This window comes from Prunus mume, linkage group LG3 (genome assembly GCF_029339155.1).
Source record: "Prunus mume cultivar Tortuosa linkage group LG3, ASM2933915v1, whole genome shotgun sequence".
NCBI classification, from domain to species: domain Eukaryota; kingdom Viridiplantae; phylum Streptophyta; class Magnoliopsida; order Rosales; family Rosaceae; genus Prunus; species Prunus mume.
Genome location: NC_142700.1, coordinates 8,759,235 through 8,775,353, shown reverse-complemented (window position 1 = coordinate 8,775,353; position 16,119 = coordinate 8,759,235). Strand labels below are relative to the sequence as shown.

Here is a 16,119-nt window from a genome sequence, read left to right as displayed (position 1 = left end):
ATTTCCTTAGTCTTTTCTTAAAACCCTACCCGCTTTCTCCCTCTGTGAGTCCTAAAGGAAAACTTCATAGAGGGGGAGGAGGAAGAAGCGTCGTTACCTCTCCTCCTCTTCTCTTATTGTCTTTTCCTTTTAGGTTAGTGAATTAAGTCTACTGGGGCATAAAAAGTTCCTTCTGGTGGTTTCTTTTGAGTCATGGTTAAATTGAAGTTCCTCATCACCACTTCAGTCTATGTTCTCAATTAAATCCTTCTCCCAAAACCCACTCCCTAATGTTGCTCATGTTCTTTAAATTTGGTTCTACATCGTCTTTGATGAAGGTTGCTACAAATCACCCAATTGTTCTTTGGCAAGGTGGTTGTTTTCGTTTATTCGTTCGCTCTTATGCTCAGGTAGATCGCTGGAAATCATATTTTTCTCAAATCTGTTACGGATGCGGTGGTGGGTGTGGTCGCGACCACCCTTCTTTAGGTGGTGGTGATAAGGTTCGTCTAGGCTCATGGGTTGTTTTAGGATTTTTGGTTATATTAAGTTTATGAGATTTGTTTGGGCTTATGGTTAATTGTGATGATGTAGGCTAATAATTTTAGTGCGCTTATTGTCCGTATTAGTTTCGCTTTTAGCATGCTAGTTTGTTGCCCTCTTAGGATTTGTATTTTAGATGTCTTCTTAATGTCTTTGATTGTACTGTTGAAGTTTATCTAATGAAGTTTCTATTTGATAAAATTAAAATAATAAAAAAAAAAATAAATAAAAAAAAACTAAGTAAAACATTTTTTAAAGATAAATCTTAGCTTTAATGATTATGTTCTTTCTTGCTCCTCACATATCCTTGAAAAATAAAAATAAAGAAAAAACGTTATGAGTCGTTACATATTCATGCAACGAAGATCAAAATTGTTTCTTCAGGACAAGAACGCATATTGGAGAAATTGCTTTGTCTGAAACTGGGCTGAGATCTGAGTCCCCAACCTTCTTCCCATGGCATTAGCTGCAGTTCTTAGATCCTGCTCGTCCAGAAACCGCATAAAGGTTTTGTTCTAAGTACTGTATTCAAAGAGTAATAGGAACCAAAATGGCCGAAACTCTGTAAATCATAAATCTTCGAAGAAGTTTGGATTGGATGGGCACATTGTCTGGTTGACGTAGAATTCACCATCTTATGGGTGCCTTTGAGATGTGCTCTTAGCTTCATGGTAGATGTGGCCAGCAATGCATAAATTTTCATTGCTTTAGAAATTGGAAGAGTGACAAAATCTCTGTTTTTTTAAATTTTTTTTTTTCAGAACTGGCAGGTAGATCCGAATGATCTGTAAGGAGACAGACATCACAATCCTTCATAGTAACTTGTGAGACAGAAGCAACTCAAGAACATACATGGTGGATTAAGAGCATGATTATATTGATTATTGCATTTATGTAAACAGAAAAGATAAATTGTCATACACTAGTAGTACCAATTAGTGATCTCTCCCCTAGAGATGGTTTCCCAAACAAAAATCCCCCCACTTCAAAATGCCTAATTGATCTAAAATAAAACGAAATAAAAGTCACAACCACTAAGGGACACAGGTCTCTGTCTTTAATACTTATTTAGAGAAGGAAACATTCAAACATGTTAGTTCTTTAAAACATATATTGAAATGTTGCCTATATGTTCCTCTTTTCCAAGGCCAACAGTCAAAAAGTCCTCATACTAAAAGAAAACAAAACAAAACAAAGAGTTCAATGGAGCAACATCATACTTCAAGCCAAATCTTCTAGGAATTACCAGCTGTGTCATTCAAAATTCAAAATCCAGCTTAATCCTGAAGACAAGTCCTCTAGAGCTACACCATCTATCCATGCTCAGCGTCTGTACAGAAAACCGTAAACTACCAAAAGCACTTCCGGAGAAACAATACCACGAGGCCATCACCAACTCTCTTACAAGTGGACGCCATTACCATTGCTATACACACCATTTAGCAAGCCATTGGACGTCATAAAAGCATGTCCATTTTGGTGGGTTTTCACCATTACATGTCCATTACTCATCCCATTTGTAACTGGCTTTACTACATGCCCATTGTTTTGAAGACTTGTATTTGAATGCCTGCATGCTGCTATTAGTCCTGTAACAGAAGACATTATTCACGTTAGCCAAACTAGACACAACTTCATAAAGTAAAAGCCATTCTGAGTTATTTAAATAACAGAGTAAAAGCCATTTTGAGTTATTTAAATAACAGAGTAACCAACAGTTGATGCAAGAGTTTTCTCATCGTTGCAAGTCTTCCCCATAGCGTAATTGTTTCAGTATGTAACATTCAAAGAGAGATTCCAAAGCAGGGGAAAAAGGAAAAAGAAAAATACCCAAGAACAGAGCAGAAGGCTTCCCTGGCCTTGACTTAAATTCAGGATGAAACTGAACCCCAACGAAGTATGGATGGGAAGGCAGCTCAACAATCTGCAGGTAATAACAAATTAAAGTTCACAGTTGCTAAAAATAGAATAAACTATCAAGCTGAATTATAGAGGACTCTTGTAATTCAGGCACTTGGGTTCATATACAGCATGTCAACATATGCTTACCTCCATACGCCGACCAGTTTCATCTCTGCCAACAAATGATAAACCAGCATCTTCAAGTTGTGATATCATATCAGGATTGACCTACATAGCACAAACAAATCCTTCTTAACTAGAGAGAAGACAATTCAAGACAGTTCCTCTTCTATATCATATAGCCTGTCTGTTATGTAGAAGGCATGTTGATTACATGTAGTAGAGCTTGAACAAACTTACCTCATATCTATGTCTATGTCGTTCATCAACAAACGCCACATTCCCATACCTAAGCATAAACATAAACCATATTGGTATATTAGCATAACTGAAGAATGTATAATGAGGATTCAACAAAAAACAATATTAGTAATCTAGTTTCTAATAGCATAAGAATTGCTGCTAATCATTCCGGTACTTATTGGAGGAGTCATGAAGTTTATGAAGACATGTACATATGCGCATATGCACATATATATATATATATATAAGATATAAGGTTAAACAGGTTTGAAGTCCTCACAGTTTTGCTGATTTGCTGTCAGCAACATTGAAGTAAGTCCTCCTTGATCCCAGACGCATAGTTCCTCCCATATGAGTTTTTGAGCCCTTAATGTTGAAAATAAACTAGCTTTAGAAAGAAAATTTAAACAAATCGAGTATTAAAGTTTATATCACTTTATCAACTACTGTGGGATCACACACCTCTGGCATAAATATGACACAAGGGCTTGTAGTTTCAGGATCAAACTCTGTGCTGTTAGCATCAACCATACCAAGAACAGATCGTGCAAACTCAATGACAGCAATTTGCATTCCCAGGCATATGCCAAGGAATGGAACTTTGTTTTCTCGAGCATACTTTGCTGCAAGAATTTTCCCTTGCACTCCTCTATCGCCAAATCCTCCTGGAACTAGAACACCATCAGCATCCTGAAATGAAGGATGTTTAGAAGATCAATGAAGCAAAAACACTCTGAATATACAACCAACAAAATATTAACAAAAAGGAACATTTAATGCAATCAATTATAAAAGCAGGATCACCTTCAAAAGATCCCATGCAGCCTTATAAACCTCAGGGGCCTGCAAGCATAAATTAGTAAATTAAATAACAAATAAACTAAATGAATTTTGGCAATATGGTAAGTTAACATTAGTGTAAACCTCTTTAGCAGTAACATCTTCAAGGTCACCCGCTGCAACCCAATCTACAACAAGTTTCCGGTGGCATGCAACAGAAGCATGCAGAAGAGCCTGGCACATGAAGCTAGACATCATAATCCGATCTCACAAATTTTAGACCTTGCAACCCATGTTATAAGGTGTCAAAAATATGTTTACAAAACAATTTACCTTTAAAACAGAGAGGTAAGCATCTGAAAGACCTGTGTATTTTCCAACCATTGCAATTCTCACCTGTAATGCACAAGACAATTAAGAGCAAGATACTGGCATTACACAGATAAAAGAAATAACCAAGTCTTGATCTTGAAAGCCCACCGGATCATGTAAAGTCGCAGAAATTTCTGTCCTGGCAGTCCATTCCTTCAAATTTGGCTCTCTAGCAACACTGTTAAATAAGAAAAAGGTTAAAGGCCAGCTTGCAGCAGCACAGAACGTTGCTGGTAGACCATAGAAAGGAGAGCATCCATGCAGCAAAGGAAAGAAAGAGATTAAACAGCAAACAAAGAGTGAGTTTGTAAGACAAACCCTTGTAGGTTGAATCCTTTCAAAATTGCTTCATGCGCTTTCTGATCCTATTTGTGACAACAGAGGAACAAAAGTTTAAAAAATGGATTCTTGCTGTAAATAAGTATAAACAAATTTAATTTTCAGACACAATATACTTACTCTTAAAAGCAAAGGGACATGCCAAATGTTTGGAACATCATAAAGAGTGACAATGTTTTCAGCCTGTAAAAGGTAGTTTGCTGATTAGTAAATAAGAGTTAAGGTCAAATGAGGAACATCAGCATTCATATTATATTGTTATAGTACCGGCACGTGGCAAAATTGAGCAAGTTTTGCCTTGACATTCTCCTCAAGTGGCTGTCAAAGACAAATAGAAAGAAGAAACTTGAGACTTCTGCACCCACATACAACTAAAAATTAGATTTGGAGAGGAAGGCAGAAGACAAGACCTTTGAACTCCTACAAGCTAGAATATTAGGTGTCAAACCATGTCCTCTGAGTTCCCTGACACTATGCTGTGTAGGCTTTGTTTTCTACAAATTGAATATTTAAATCAAAAGTTAATTAGAGCAGGTATGTGACTGAAAATTAGTCCAAAATGTGCATAGACTATGCTTCGGCAGGCTCCATATTAATGGAACCATTAGCCTGCACAGTGCATATAAAATATAGCATTAATAAACACTATTTGGAGCACCTGTTCACCAACAACATTGATAACTGGCACAAGGCTGACATGAATCAAGCAGAAATTTCCGGGGCCTATCACAAGAAGCAAATTATTAAGGAAAACCAGTTTAATCAAAGACAGAAAATTTAGTTTAAACAAATATGTAAAATAAGGTGCTATGTTCATTGAGCTCGTGACCTTACCTATACGATATGAAAACTGGCCAAGGGCCTCAACATAAAGCATTGATTCAATATCCCCTGCAATATGGGAAACAAGAGTTTATTTTAAAACATTTGATAGGATTTTATTTTGAGCTATTAAGTAACAGGAAAATATTGCGTCCTAAACAAACAAAATAAAATTTTCATGTACCTATAGTTCCACCTAATTCAATGACACAAACATCAGCTGGACCTTCCTTTCCATCAACAGGTACCATTGCCACACGCTCTATCCATTCTTGGACAGCATCCGTAACGTGTGGAATGATCTAGTGAGGGGGGAGAAATAAAAGTCAGGTACCAACATAAATTTTGCAAATCTTGGAAAGGTACCATAAAAAGAGAACGTTGAAATCTACCTGGACAGTCTGTCCAAGATAATCTCCCCTTCGCTCTTTGTCAATAACATGCTGTTAAAACAACCAAGAGAATAATTAAAAATGAAGCAAGTGGTTTGACATACATAGCTCACATGATTTCTTCAGTTATATCCAAACGTTGAACATGGCTCCACAAACTGAAAGGAGGGAGTCAAGTAACCTGATAAATTTTTCCAGTTGTGATATTGTTGTCGCAGGTCAAAGTGAGATCTAGAAACCGCTCATAGTTTCCAAGGTCAAGGTCCACCTTCAAAAACAAAAAAAGCGAGTCATAACCCCTCTCTGTCACCACTAAAATTAGAGCATCAGCCACATCTAAAGATAACAATAGAAAGCACCAAAAACCCACAAAAGTTAAAACAACAGCATGCAATATTGGATCTGTTTATTAGGCAATTTACCTCACCACCATCATCTAAGACAAACACCTCCCCATGCTCAAAAGGAGACATTGTCCCTGCATCTGTGTTCAAGTAGGGATCTGCATACACAGATACAATTCAGCATTAGTAAGTACGATATAAACTATTGATGTATGAAGAAGCATTAAAACTTATATTTTCTTGTTAAAATAAAAATATTATCAAGTTGTATAAGGACATGTGGTAAAATATCAATAAGTCAGATACATCACAAGCAAGAAATATCCTAATATCCAAGCTCTATCTCTAACACCTGAACAAAGGCTGAGGCCAAGGTGAAGTGAAGTGTTTTATGATTGACTAAGATACGTTCACTATTTAGAGAAATTTACATCCAAAATACAACACAACTATATTAAAAAAACTAAGCTAGTGGAAGAACAAATTGCAAATTGTACCGTGAGAAAGTTAGAATTTATTAAAATGACATCAGTCCAAGTATAACGAAAAAGAAACGTTGCAATTTTGTTTTGTATACTCATCAAAAGGTATTACAATTTGCATATTTAAACCAAAACCAGCTGAGGAAACTCTTAAAGAGAAAGGTACCAATTTTGATAGATGTAACACGAAGGCCACATGCTTGAAGGAGCAATCCGATACTACTAGCTGTTACCCCTTTGCCGAGTCCACTGACAACACCACCCGTCACCAATACGTACTTCATTTTGTCTACTTTCGTTATAAAAAGGTTATCTTTTCCACAAAAAAGAACCGTCCTCTGCTGACTGCTGCTATCAAAATCTGAGAAAACCCAACATCACTAAGACTGAGACAAACCAAAGCAGAATAAATGTGATAGCAGGAAGAAGTAGCGCCTAGCACTAATTATAGGCTTACAGCTAGTAAGACCCAGTTGGTCTTTTGGTTTGATAAAACCAAAGATAGTATAAATAAAAATGCAACAAAGCATCAATGCCCAATGAGAGGCTAATCTGCATAGATATTATGGGTACATACTGGATAGATAAAGAGGGATGAAGATAAGAGAAAAATCAAACCTTGTTAACAATGGCGGTGTTTACAAAGGTTCCTGTCTCCCGCTATGCTTTGCTCTCTGGGATTTGATGTGGGTTCACAAACATCACATAAATACTTAACTGGGTATCGTCAAAAGGCTACACAGAATATGAAAGCAAAGCAAAGGCCAAACTGCTAAAGCAATGCAACTTTTTCCCTTTTTTTTCTTCTTTTTCTCTTTTTCCTTTGGAAATAATGGAAACAAACGAGAGATTGGTATCGTTATCGTTAATATAAACGCAAAAAAGGAGGACTTTGGAATACAAGATAGACCCAAAAGCCTCTCCTTTGTTCTTGTTTCAACCAGGCGGCGGGTGGCGGAACCCAAGCGCTTCTAAGAAGCAAATAAAAGAAAGACCTTGGCCTTTTAACTTGGAAAAAACCCAACTCACTCACACCCTTACTAAGATTTTTCTTTTTCTTTTTCTTTTTTTTTTTAGTTGGAAGAAGCAGTTAAAACTTTTTAGGGTTTTCCAAGAGGACCCCCTTTACTTGGTGATTACCATAAAGATTTTGAGCTTTGAGAATCAAATCAAGATATTTAAGATATTTAAAATAATAATTAAAAAAGCCAAAAGAAAGATATCACATATTTATTCTTGTTTTTTATACCATTTTAGCCATTTCTAAAAGAAAAATATCCAGCAGTTAAAACTTGTTAGGGTTTTCCAACAGGACCCTTTAATTGGTGTTCACTATAAAGATTTTCAGCTTTGGGAATAAAATCAAAATATTAAAATATTATATAATAATATATAAAAAGCCCCAAAAGAAAGAGTATCACATATTTTCTTTTGTTTCTTGTTTTTTACCATGCTAACCATTCATTCACACCAAGACAAACTTGGGATTTTAATAATAATTGATACAACACCAGACACGTGGCACTGACCATGTATCTTGGGTCACTGAGTCACTGACACTTGCATATGCTGATATGCCCCTATGCCCCCTTGTGGCTGCAATATGCCCCCAAAAAACAAAACCAATGGCAGCAGAGCAGAGCAAAGCAGAACATTTTGACATGAAAAGGGCATCCCGTCCCGTGTTCAAAACAAGGCCCTACTTTCTCTCCCTTTGTTAATTGAACATGCTAATCTTCCCCATTAATCTACATTATCCCTTACTTAGGTTACATCTTAGGACTTTTATGTTAATTGCTCCTAATCACTTTTAAAATATTGCTTCTTGAGCTTTTGGCTTTTCCCATTAAGCCAAAGCGTGCTTTCAGGCTGTCCCTGATTTTTAACTTTTTCGCTAGAAAAATTTAGGCCCTTGGTAGTTATGTTAGGTTGGAGGTTAGGACGAAATGATGGTCCTCATCCATCCAATGTTATCCGGTCAAATTCTATCCGTCTTTGAGGTATTTTGTCGAATACTTTTAATATTACTCGTTGTGACGTAAAATGGGCCTTGTAGGCTTTGTTTATATACATATATACATATGAAATGTGACATTGATATGAGTTGTATGTGGGGGCATAGGAAGGCCCATGCCGAGTTGTATTTAAGGTTTCCATATCTGTAAAGAAAGGCAAAGCACTCAATTGGACCAGAGCTTATACTAAGTTAGCAGGCTGGAGAAACTTCTTTCTTGCATTGTTTTTAATGGAAAGGTTTGCTTTTGAAAGAAATTTTGCAACCAATATTTGCATACTTATGTATACATTCACTGATTTGTGTTCATGGTTTTGTTTTCTTTTCTGATATTTGTGAAGAAACTAGGTAATCTGAGGGATTCATTTTTCATATGTACATCAAGAAAATGAAATTGTCAATGATAATCAAACCATTCTAGAAATGGCAAGATTACAACCGAAGGAGATGATAAGATTCAAAGAAGATGAAGAAAAACAGAAAGAAAAAAAAAAAAAAAGATCACATGCTTTGAAAATGATCTCTTACCTGAGTTTTGAGAGCCCTTTTGTCTATGTCTTTGAATTAATATATCAGATTCTTCACTCTTATCCAACTCAAAGTTGAAATTTAGTAGGATCAGAGTTTGGACTTTTAGTCCCTCAGCTTGAATATCCTACCGAAGACTTTTGTATAGATTGAGATGTATGATCCATGCATGTATGGGATAATATAATCTTAAAATTTTCACCTAGTCCTTAACCCCATGCCATGTCCAAGAGTCAATTAGATAATTATAACCAGAGGCTTAATCAACTATTCATTTGTATATATGATGTGTGGAGCATCAACACACTCAATCCATATAAACCAAAAAAAAAACGTACTCAATTTTCGGTCACTAATCATCGGGAGAGAGACGTAATCAAGGATATATTTTTTAACTTGAAAAAGGTTAAGAAAGTTAATTTAAACTTTTCCGCTTATGTCAATGGGATAAAGCAAGAGAAGAGAAGACCAGGAAAATGTAAAGCAAAGAACATATATATAGCTTAATTATTTAAGCAAAAGTTGTTTGATTGCAACTCATCATAGGAAGGAAAAGATTTTCTCTCATGGCCAAATGGTACACACTCACAACATGGCCACAGCAACGCAAAGATGGATATGTAATATGATTCTTGACCCATATACAAGATTCAATTAGTCAACAACCCAAATTAAACTAAATCCATGATAGCTAATTAACTGAGAAGGCTTCATTAGTACTAATTTGCATACTCATTATTATGTCCTACCCATTTTCAAGGCCCAGCTAATACCAAATTACTACTTTCTTTGTATAAACCTTAAAGGCTGCACACATATCCATACCTTTGAATCTCCTGAACTGCTACTGGACTTGTGCTGCAAGGAACCGTGAACAAAAACAAAGGCTCGATCTCTTTATCTCACTTGGCTCCAGATGGGGTTTTGAGTGCTTCAACTTCCGAAATGTGTTAGGTTTTAAACTCCTATTCCACAATCTAATTAGGAATCCTTCTCTTGGCTCAATAATTATCGTTAAAACACAGACTTTATATTAGCTGCAGGTATAGTTGTATTAGAACTCCTTATCGAGTCCTAGAGCTCTACTATAATCGTGAGACCACACTTAAGTAGTCTAATTGTCCGTTTGGCATTGCTTATTCGCGGTGATAAGTGGTTTAAAAAATTTGAGAAGCCCCTAGTAAATTATGAGAAAATCACTTATTGTTAAAAATTAATGTGAGAGAAGGCTATAAGGGAAGTTGGTATAGAGCTGCTTTCATTTTCTGATTATGCGGCAATCATTTTGGAGAGGCATTAGAGTTTAATGAAAATTTCATAATTCTAAAAATAATCCCATATGTTTTCACACTCGCGTCTCTTTCTCCTCGTTCTTCTATTTCCCATCATTCATCTTCATGCATTCTCTTCCATGTTCCTCAGTCCAAAGCTACCCTTCTCATTATTTTCCTTCAATTTTTCTTGTGGGATTGTTGAAGCACTCTCTTGAAGCCACAAGAACGGGTAAGAGACATATTAGGTTAATTTTTCTTTTCAATTTCATTCTTCTCAATTAGGGTTAGAGAAGCTTCTCATTGATTTGGGTTTATCACACAACTCAAACTGATCATAAACCATGAAATTAATTTTAAAAGCTTCAATCCCGTTTTACTTTCGAAATTGGTAATGAGTTCCAGCTTTTTGATTTAGTTCACGAAGTGGCTATTGTTGATTTACGAAACATTGTAGAACCAAAACAATTAACAAACGAACAAGAAGAAAATAGCAAGATGCAGAGAGATGAAAACATATTTAATACAATATATATATATATATAAGTGAAAATGAAAATGTTTTTCCTTTTAACAAAAACACTTGAACAGAAAAGTCAGGCGCCATGCAGGTCCTAATTTTTTTTTTATAAATAGTATCGCCGACCGGCTATACTCGGATTTTGTTTATAATTAAGATAGTATAGCCGCGCAGCTATATTATGGTTTTATTATTTAAAAATTGTATAGCCGGGCGGCTATACTAGCGGCAGCGGGTACTTTTTTAATAGATAGTATAGCCGACCGGCTAAAACAGTATAGCCGTTCGGCTATACTATTTTGACACGTGGTGAAATGACGGAAGGCACAGTACGGTATATTTTGCTTTTTCCAAAATGTCCCTATTATAAAAAATAGTTCAGCCGTTCGGCTATAAACTCCATTTTTTAATAATAAAAATAGTATAGCCGCTCGGCTAGACGATTTGGCCAGGGCATTTCTCTTTTTAAAATAATAATAATAAATAGTATAGCCGCACGGCTGTCTATGATTTTTTTAATAATAAAAATAGTATAGCCATGCGGCTATACGTTTTTGGGACGGGGCAAAGGCGGGGCCTTTTTTAAAAAAAAATGGTATAGCCGGGCGGCGATACTCGGAATTTTTTTAAAAAGTAGTACAGCCGGTCGGCTATACGACTTGTTTTTATTATAAAAATAGTATAGCCGTGCAGCAATATGGGGGACATTTTTTTTAAAAATAGTATAGCCGCACGGCTTTACAGGGGTCTTTTTTTTTTAAAAAAAAAAAAAATATAAATAAATAAATAAATGGTATAGCAGAACGGCTATAATCTTTACATAAGACACTGCGATTGTTTTTTTAAAATTGTTTTTCCCCATTTTTGTTAAATGTACTACCTTATGGTTAGCTCTACAAGGTGTTAGCTAGGCAACTTGATCCGTATGATCATGACCAGACACTTCACTCCTCCAAGGGCAAAACATATAGAAAGGCCGTGCTCAATTTGTCTCTGGGAAAGTTTGACACATAAAGGGCAAAGCAAAGCAAGGTTGGTGTCTGTCATATATATAGCGATGTTTGAAACTAGCTTTATTTTGTCGGGAGGGTTCTCTCAGTACCTGGCAAACCAGAGAAGCCTTCTCTCAGTACGTATATATAATTTAGTGCATACACACACTCGCAAAATATTTACATGGTTCTACCTTGAACCTGCAACCTATGGCCGAAACTGACAAGAAATGGACCAATAATGTATAACTTTATCAAATGGAAAATAATTTAAGCTATAGTGTGAGAATAACTTAAAGAAGAATATATCAAATATCTAAGCAAAACACCAAAAGAAATAGAACTTATTTATATATACATTTTGATACTCAAAAGAAATAAAACTTATAAATTAAATAGAAAAGGCTAGAATTTGAACTAAATATCTATGAAAAACTACCCAAATAAATTAATTAGGATGGATCGATGAAGTGAATATCGATCCACCAAAGAGACTTTGCAGGCTTGCAGAACCCTAGAGATAGGTAGCTAGCTACTTGGAAAACTTTAAAAGGTCAGTTCCACAGCCAAGGTATTGAAATGGGAATCTCTGCTGTGTTGTTGATGAAGTACCGACATGTTCATGAGAATTATTAAGCTGCTGCTGAGCTGATGAAGAAGGGTTGTTGCATTTGGTATGTGATGAGTGGTGATGATCGAGGCTGTGGTGAGATGCGAGGAGCTTGTCCAAGAATGACCAATCACCACCGTTGATCAAGGATCTCTCCTGCTGTTGCATGAGTTGGCCACAACCAGCCGCTGCTGCTGCAGTAGATGTTAGCCGCAAAAGGTTTTGAGAACACTCAATGTCCATGGTGTTCAAATTGATAGTATTAGGCGACACGAAGGATGAAGCAACAGCTGACTCTGGACTGAACAACTGCGGGAGGTGCATGGACCCAGCATGATCAAAATTACTAGTGTAATCATACAGTGCTTCCAGATGATGATGATTTTGTTTTGGCTCATGGTGCTCTAGTAGTACTGGGGCATGAGAACCACTTGCCTTCATGTTTGTGAAGTGATCGTGTTCTTGATCTTGATGATGAGCAAATTCTGGTTGATAGCCTCTGTTGTGATTCTTCTTTTTGAAAACCCTACAAACCACCCATCCATCTTCCTGCTGAACCAAAAGACCAACAACCTATTAGTTATTTCAAATATTATATGACCACATATTTCGACCACTTACATAACAACTCCCATGCGACATATGACAAGTAAGATTCCCTTGTTACATCAATTATTATGACAGGTTGGTAATTGACATACATATATTTGTGATTCACTTAACATCGATTATACTTAATTTTACCTGAACTTGATCCGCACTAATGTTGTCATCTTCGAGGCGATACTCATGCATGATCCAGTCCGTCTTTTGGCCATGAGGAGCGCGGCCCGTGTAAAAGACTAAGGTTTTCCTCATGCCAATCCTCTTGGAATTGGCGAGATGGATGGCTTTGTCTCTCCCAGTTGCCTTCCAAAACCCAGCTGTGGTTGCCCGGTTCGTTCGAGTTCCTGTTGGGTATTTCTTATCCTTGTGGCTGAAGAAGTACCACTCATTCTGAGGCCCTGACCCTATTCTGCATTTCTCTGCATGCACAACATTCACAGTTATTATCTTTTTAAGGTTATATGTGTGCGCGTGCGCACGCGTGTTGTGTGTATGTATTATAATTATGGAAACCTAAAAAGAAAAATCTCACCTTTGAGGTCCCAGGGCTCCAGTTTGTTGAGATCCACCTCCCTAATAACATCAAGGTCGATGGCTTCATAAGAAACCTTCTTCCTGAGGTAATAGTAGAGAAGCTCTTCATCCGTAGGATGGAATCGGAACCCTGGAGGGACAGTCAGTTGTCCATTTCCTGAAGCCATCATCCTCCTCGTCCTCCTTTATGTATTTGCAGATTTAAACTACAATAACCTGAAAAAGAAGGGCAAGATATTATTTTTAGAACACAAGTATGATATATATGAACTACAAAAGGAGCTAATTGCACTCGTTATATATCCTTAACAGGCAAGTAAAGGCAGAGTTAAAAGTTGAATGCAGAAGTAACTAATAAACTAGCTAAACTTCAAAGTTCAAGCTAAACCATCCATGAAATAACTTTTTTTGGTTTTTTCTTTTCAGATTATAGAAACTGGGAAGATCCCTGGAAACCCTTATACTAATTTGAGATGTTTGCTAGGAAGTTGTGAGCACAGGAACATGATGTAACCTAGAAATCCCAACTTTTTGGTAAGGAAGATCGATCCCGGTTACGGTCATCGTATCTGCATGTTTATGTGGAAGGGAGAAAGGTTGCCTTTGGTGGACCTCAAAACACCATCTCGCTCTCTCTGTACTATATCTAAGAGATGAAGTCCAAGTAAATACATTTTTTTATAAGTAATATTTGCTTATAATTGGAGATGAACTCCAAAAACGTAATATTAGCTAGTAATATAAGTAGGAAAAAATGGGAACACAAGAAAGAAGAAGAAGAAACATAACATATAAAGTTCAAATCAAGATACGCATGAATGAAAAAGAACAAAAAAAGAAAAAGCAGTAGACCTTTTTGCAGTAGGTAGAAAGAGCTTCCACTTTCCCTCTGAGACAAAGAAAAGAAGACAACAGGCCTCACAGGAAAGAAGGCAGACAGCCGATGAGAGAGAGAAAGCACTAATAGTTCCTTCGCTTCAAGGGCACGATGTCGTAGGTTTAAAGAGAGACAGAGAGATAAAGAAGAAGAAGAAGAAGAAGAAGGGGAGAGAGAGAGAGAGAGAATGAATGAGTTTAAAGCTTAAGGTCTGACAGTAGAAGATGGGCACAGAAATAAAGAAACAATCAGTAAAAAAATGGCAAACAAAGAAAATGAAGGTAGAAAAAATAATGTATATATGAATTAATAATTTGGTAAATATTCATGTAGTATATATTATATATTCATATGAAGGAGGCGGTGTCTTGTTTTCTCATGGGAAGGGTATGAATAATGTGAAGGGGCTTCGGTAAATTGTCCGTTGAATGGGAGACCCTAATCCTTAATATCGCCTCATAAAGATGAAGAAATCCAGCAAAACTGTCAAATTTCTCATTTAATTTTGAATACAGTTACATTTTCTTCCCACTTTTTTTTTTTATAAATTGTTTTTTTCGTCTTTTTGTATCCAAATTCATCTGTCAGTCTTCAATTGCGCATGCTCACAGTAGCTGGTCAGAGTCAACGAGGAATTTGGGAATTATTTCTTTCATTCCTTTATATTCCAAACCTCTGGTTCATATCTACCTCTTTTTAAGACCTGTGGGCCTTCTTCTGGTCCAATATTGTTCATGCAAAAAATATGTAAATTATATAATACAAATTTATAAATAGCATATTTATAAAAAAGCCCAAGACTATTTAAATATAAACACACCCAAAATCAACCCCAAAGTCAACTTTTTTTGTGTTTATAAATATTTTGAGTGTGTGTAATGATGGGTTTTGGGTGTGTTTATATGTTTAAATAATGCTTGGGTTTTTATAATTTCAACCCCATTTTGGGTGTTTAGTGAAACTCCCAATATATAATATAGCTAGATTGCACTATACTTGTTTTTTTCATGCTGCATGATTAAATTAATTTACTGAAGGTAGAAATTTTGGTTAAAGCTGCGGTCAAACTCAAAAGGGGTGTGTATACGATGATCATGGACTGAGTGAGTGCCCTGAATTGCGTTCATCAAGTGACAAAATTTGCATCAAATTCAGTGCAAGTGAGAAACTTGAGTTGTTCATATGGTGCTAAATTACTTATTTATCCCCATTGGCATTGTTTTGGGGCAAATATTGGGTTGCTGTGCTGCAATCGGTGACCATGAACGAGAATTTTGATGCACATATCATGATCCGGATCCTAGGCATGAGGCAAACCCTTAAAATAATATGTACATATGTATATGTTGATCGGTAAAAGAAACCATAAAAACTACCCAAATTCACAGAAGATATATATATCCCCTTCTATTGAGGGATCCCTCAAATAATTTTATTTGAGGAAGCCCTTCTACAATTTTTTTCCAATGATCCAAACCATTTATTTTTAGGTCTTCATTCATAGATCATCCTTACAAAAAGTAGACAAATCGAAAACCGTTTGACATCTAATTGGGTCCCTACAAAATCAATGAACACGGTCTTCAAGAAAGTCTTAAAATTTTCAATAACTCAATTGAATGGTCAAATGATATCGGATTCAAATGATTTTTTGTAGAGATGATCTTTGAATGTGTATCTACAAAATAGACGGTTTGGATTAGTGAAATACAATCCGAGTGGGCCTCTGAGGTGTCCTCAAATAAAACATTTGAAGGATCCTCAATAAGCTCTCTATATATATATATATATATATATATATATTGGTGTGCCCTACCATTTTCAATTGGATTGCAACCAAAGCCAAAGG

The 16,119-nt window shown here is 36.2% G+C and overlaps 2 protein-coding genes across 3 annotated transcripts; both read right to left on the bottom strand.

Annotated features, from left to right (window-relative positions):
• Nucleotides 1–1,574: 1,574 nt before the first annotated feature.
• LOC103325555 (uncharacterized) lies at nt 1,575–7,297 on the bottom strand. Its single transcript, XM_089048972.1, has 22 exons — nt 6,937–7,297; nt 6,485–6,679; nt 5,915–5,994; nt 5,674–5,760; nt 5,493–5,543; nt 5,285–5,402; nt 5,113–5,169; nt 4,937–5,001; nt 4,689–4,772; nt 4,546–4,596; nt 4,399–4,461; nt 4,258–4,304; nt 4,048–4,117; nt 3,901–3,963; nt 3,712–3,801; nt 3,592–3,630; nt 3,250–3,477; nt 3,068–3,153; nt 2,785–2,833; nt 2,572–2,652; nt 2,353–2,446; nt 1,575–2,111 (listed from the first exon to the last, which is right to left on the bottom strand). The coding sequence occupies exons 2-22, from the start codon at nt 6,600–6,602 to the stop codon at nt 1,924–1,926; spliced, it is 1,809 nt and encodes a 602-aa protein (XP_088905098.1). The 5' UTR covers nt 6,603–6,679; nt 6,937–7,297; the 3' UTR covers nt 1,575–1,923.
• Nucleotides 7,298–11,979: 4,682 nt separating this feature from the next.
• SMB (NAC (No Apical Meristem) domain transcriptional regulator superfamily protein) lies at nt 11,980–14,473 on the bottom strand. 2 transcript variants are annotated; one of them, XM_089047640.1, is made up of 4 exons: nt 14,246–14,473; nt 13,392–13,609; nt 12,998–13,278; nt 11,980–12,805 (listed from the first exon to the last, which is right to left on the bottom strand). In XM_089047640.1, exons 2-4 carry the CDS (start codon nt 13,561–13,563, stop codon nt 12,176–12,178), a joined length of 1,083 nt encoding a protein of 360 aa, XP_088903766.1. In that variant the 5' UTR covers nt 13,564–13,609; nt 14,246–14,473; the 3' UTR covers nt 11,980–12,175. The 2 variants fall into 2 exon arrangements, with proteins under 2 accessions (XP_088903766.1, XP_088903767.1); XM_089047641.1 differs by having other exon boundaries at nt 11,980–12,802.
• Between the last annotated feature and the right edge of the window lie 1,646 nt (nt 14,474–16,119).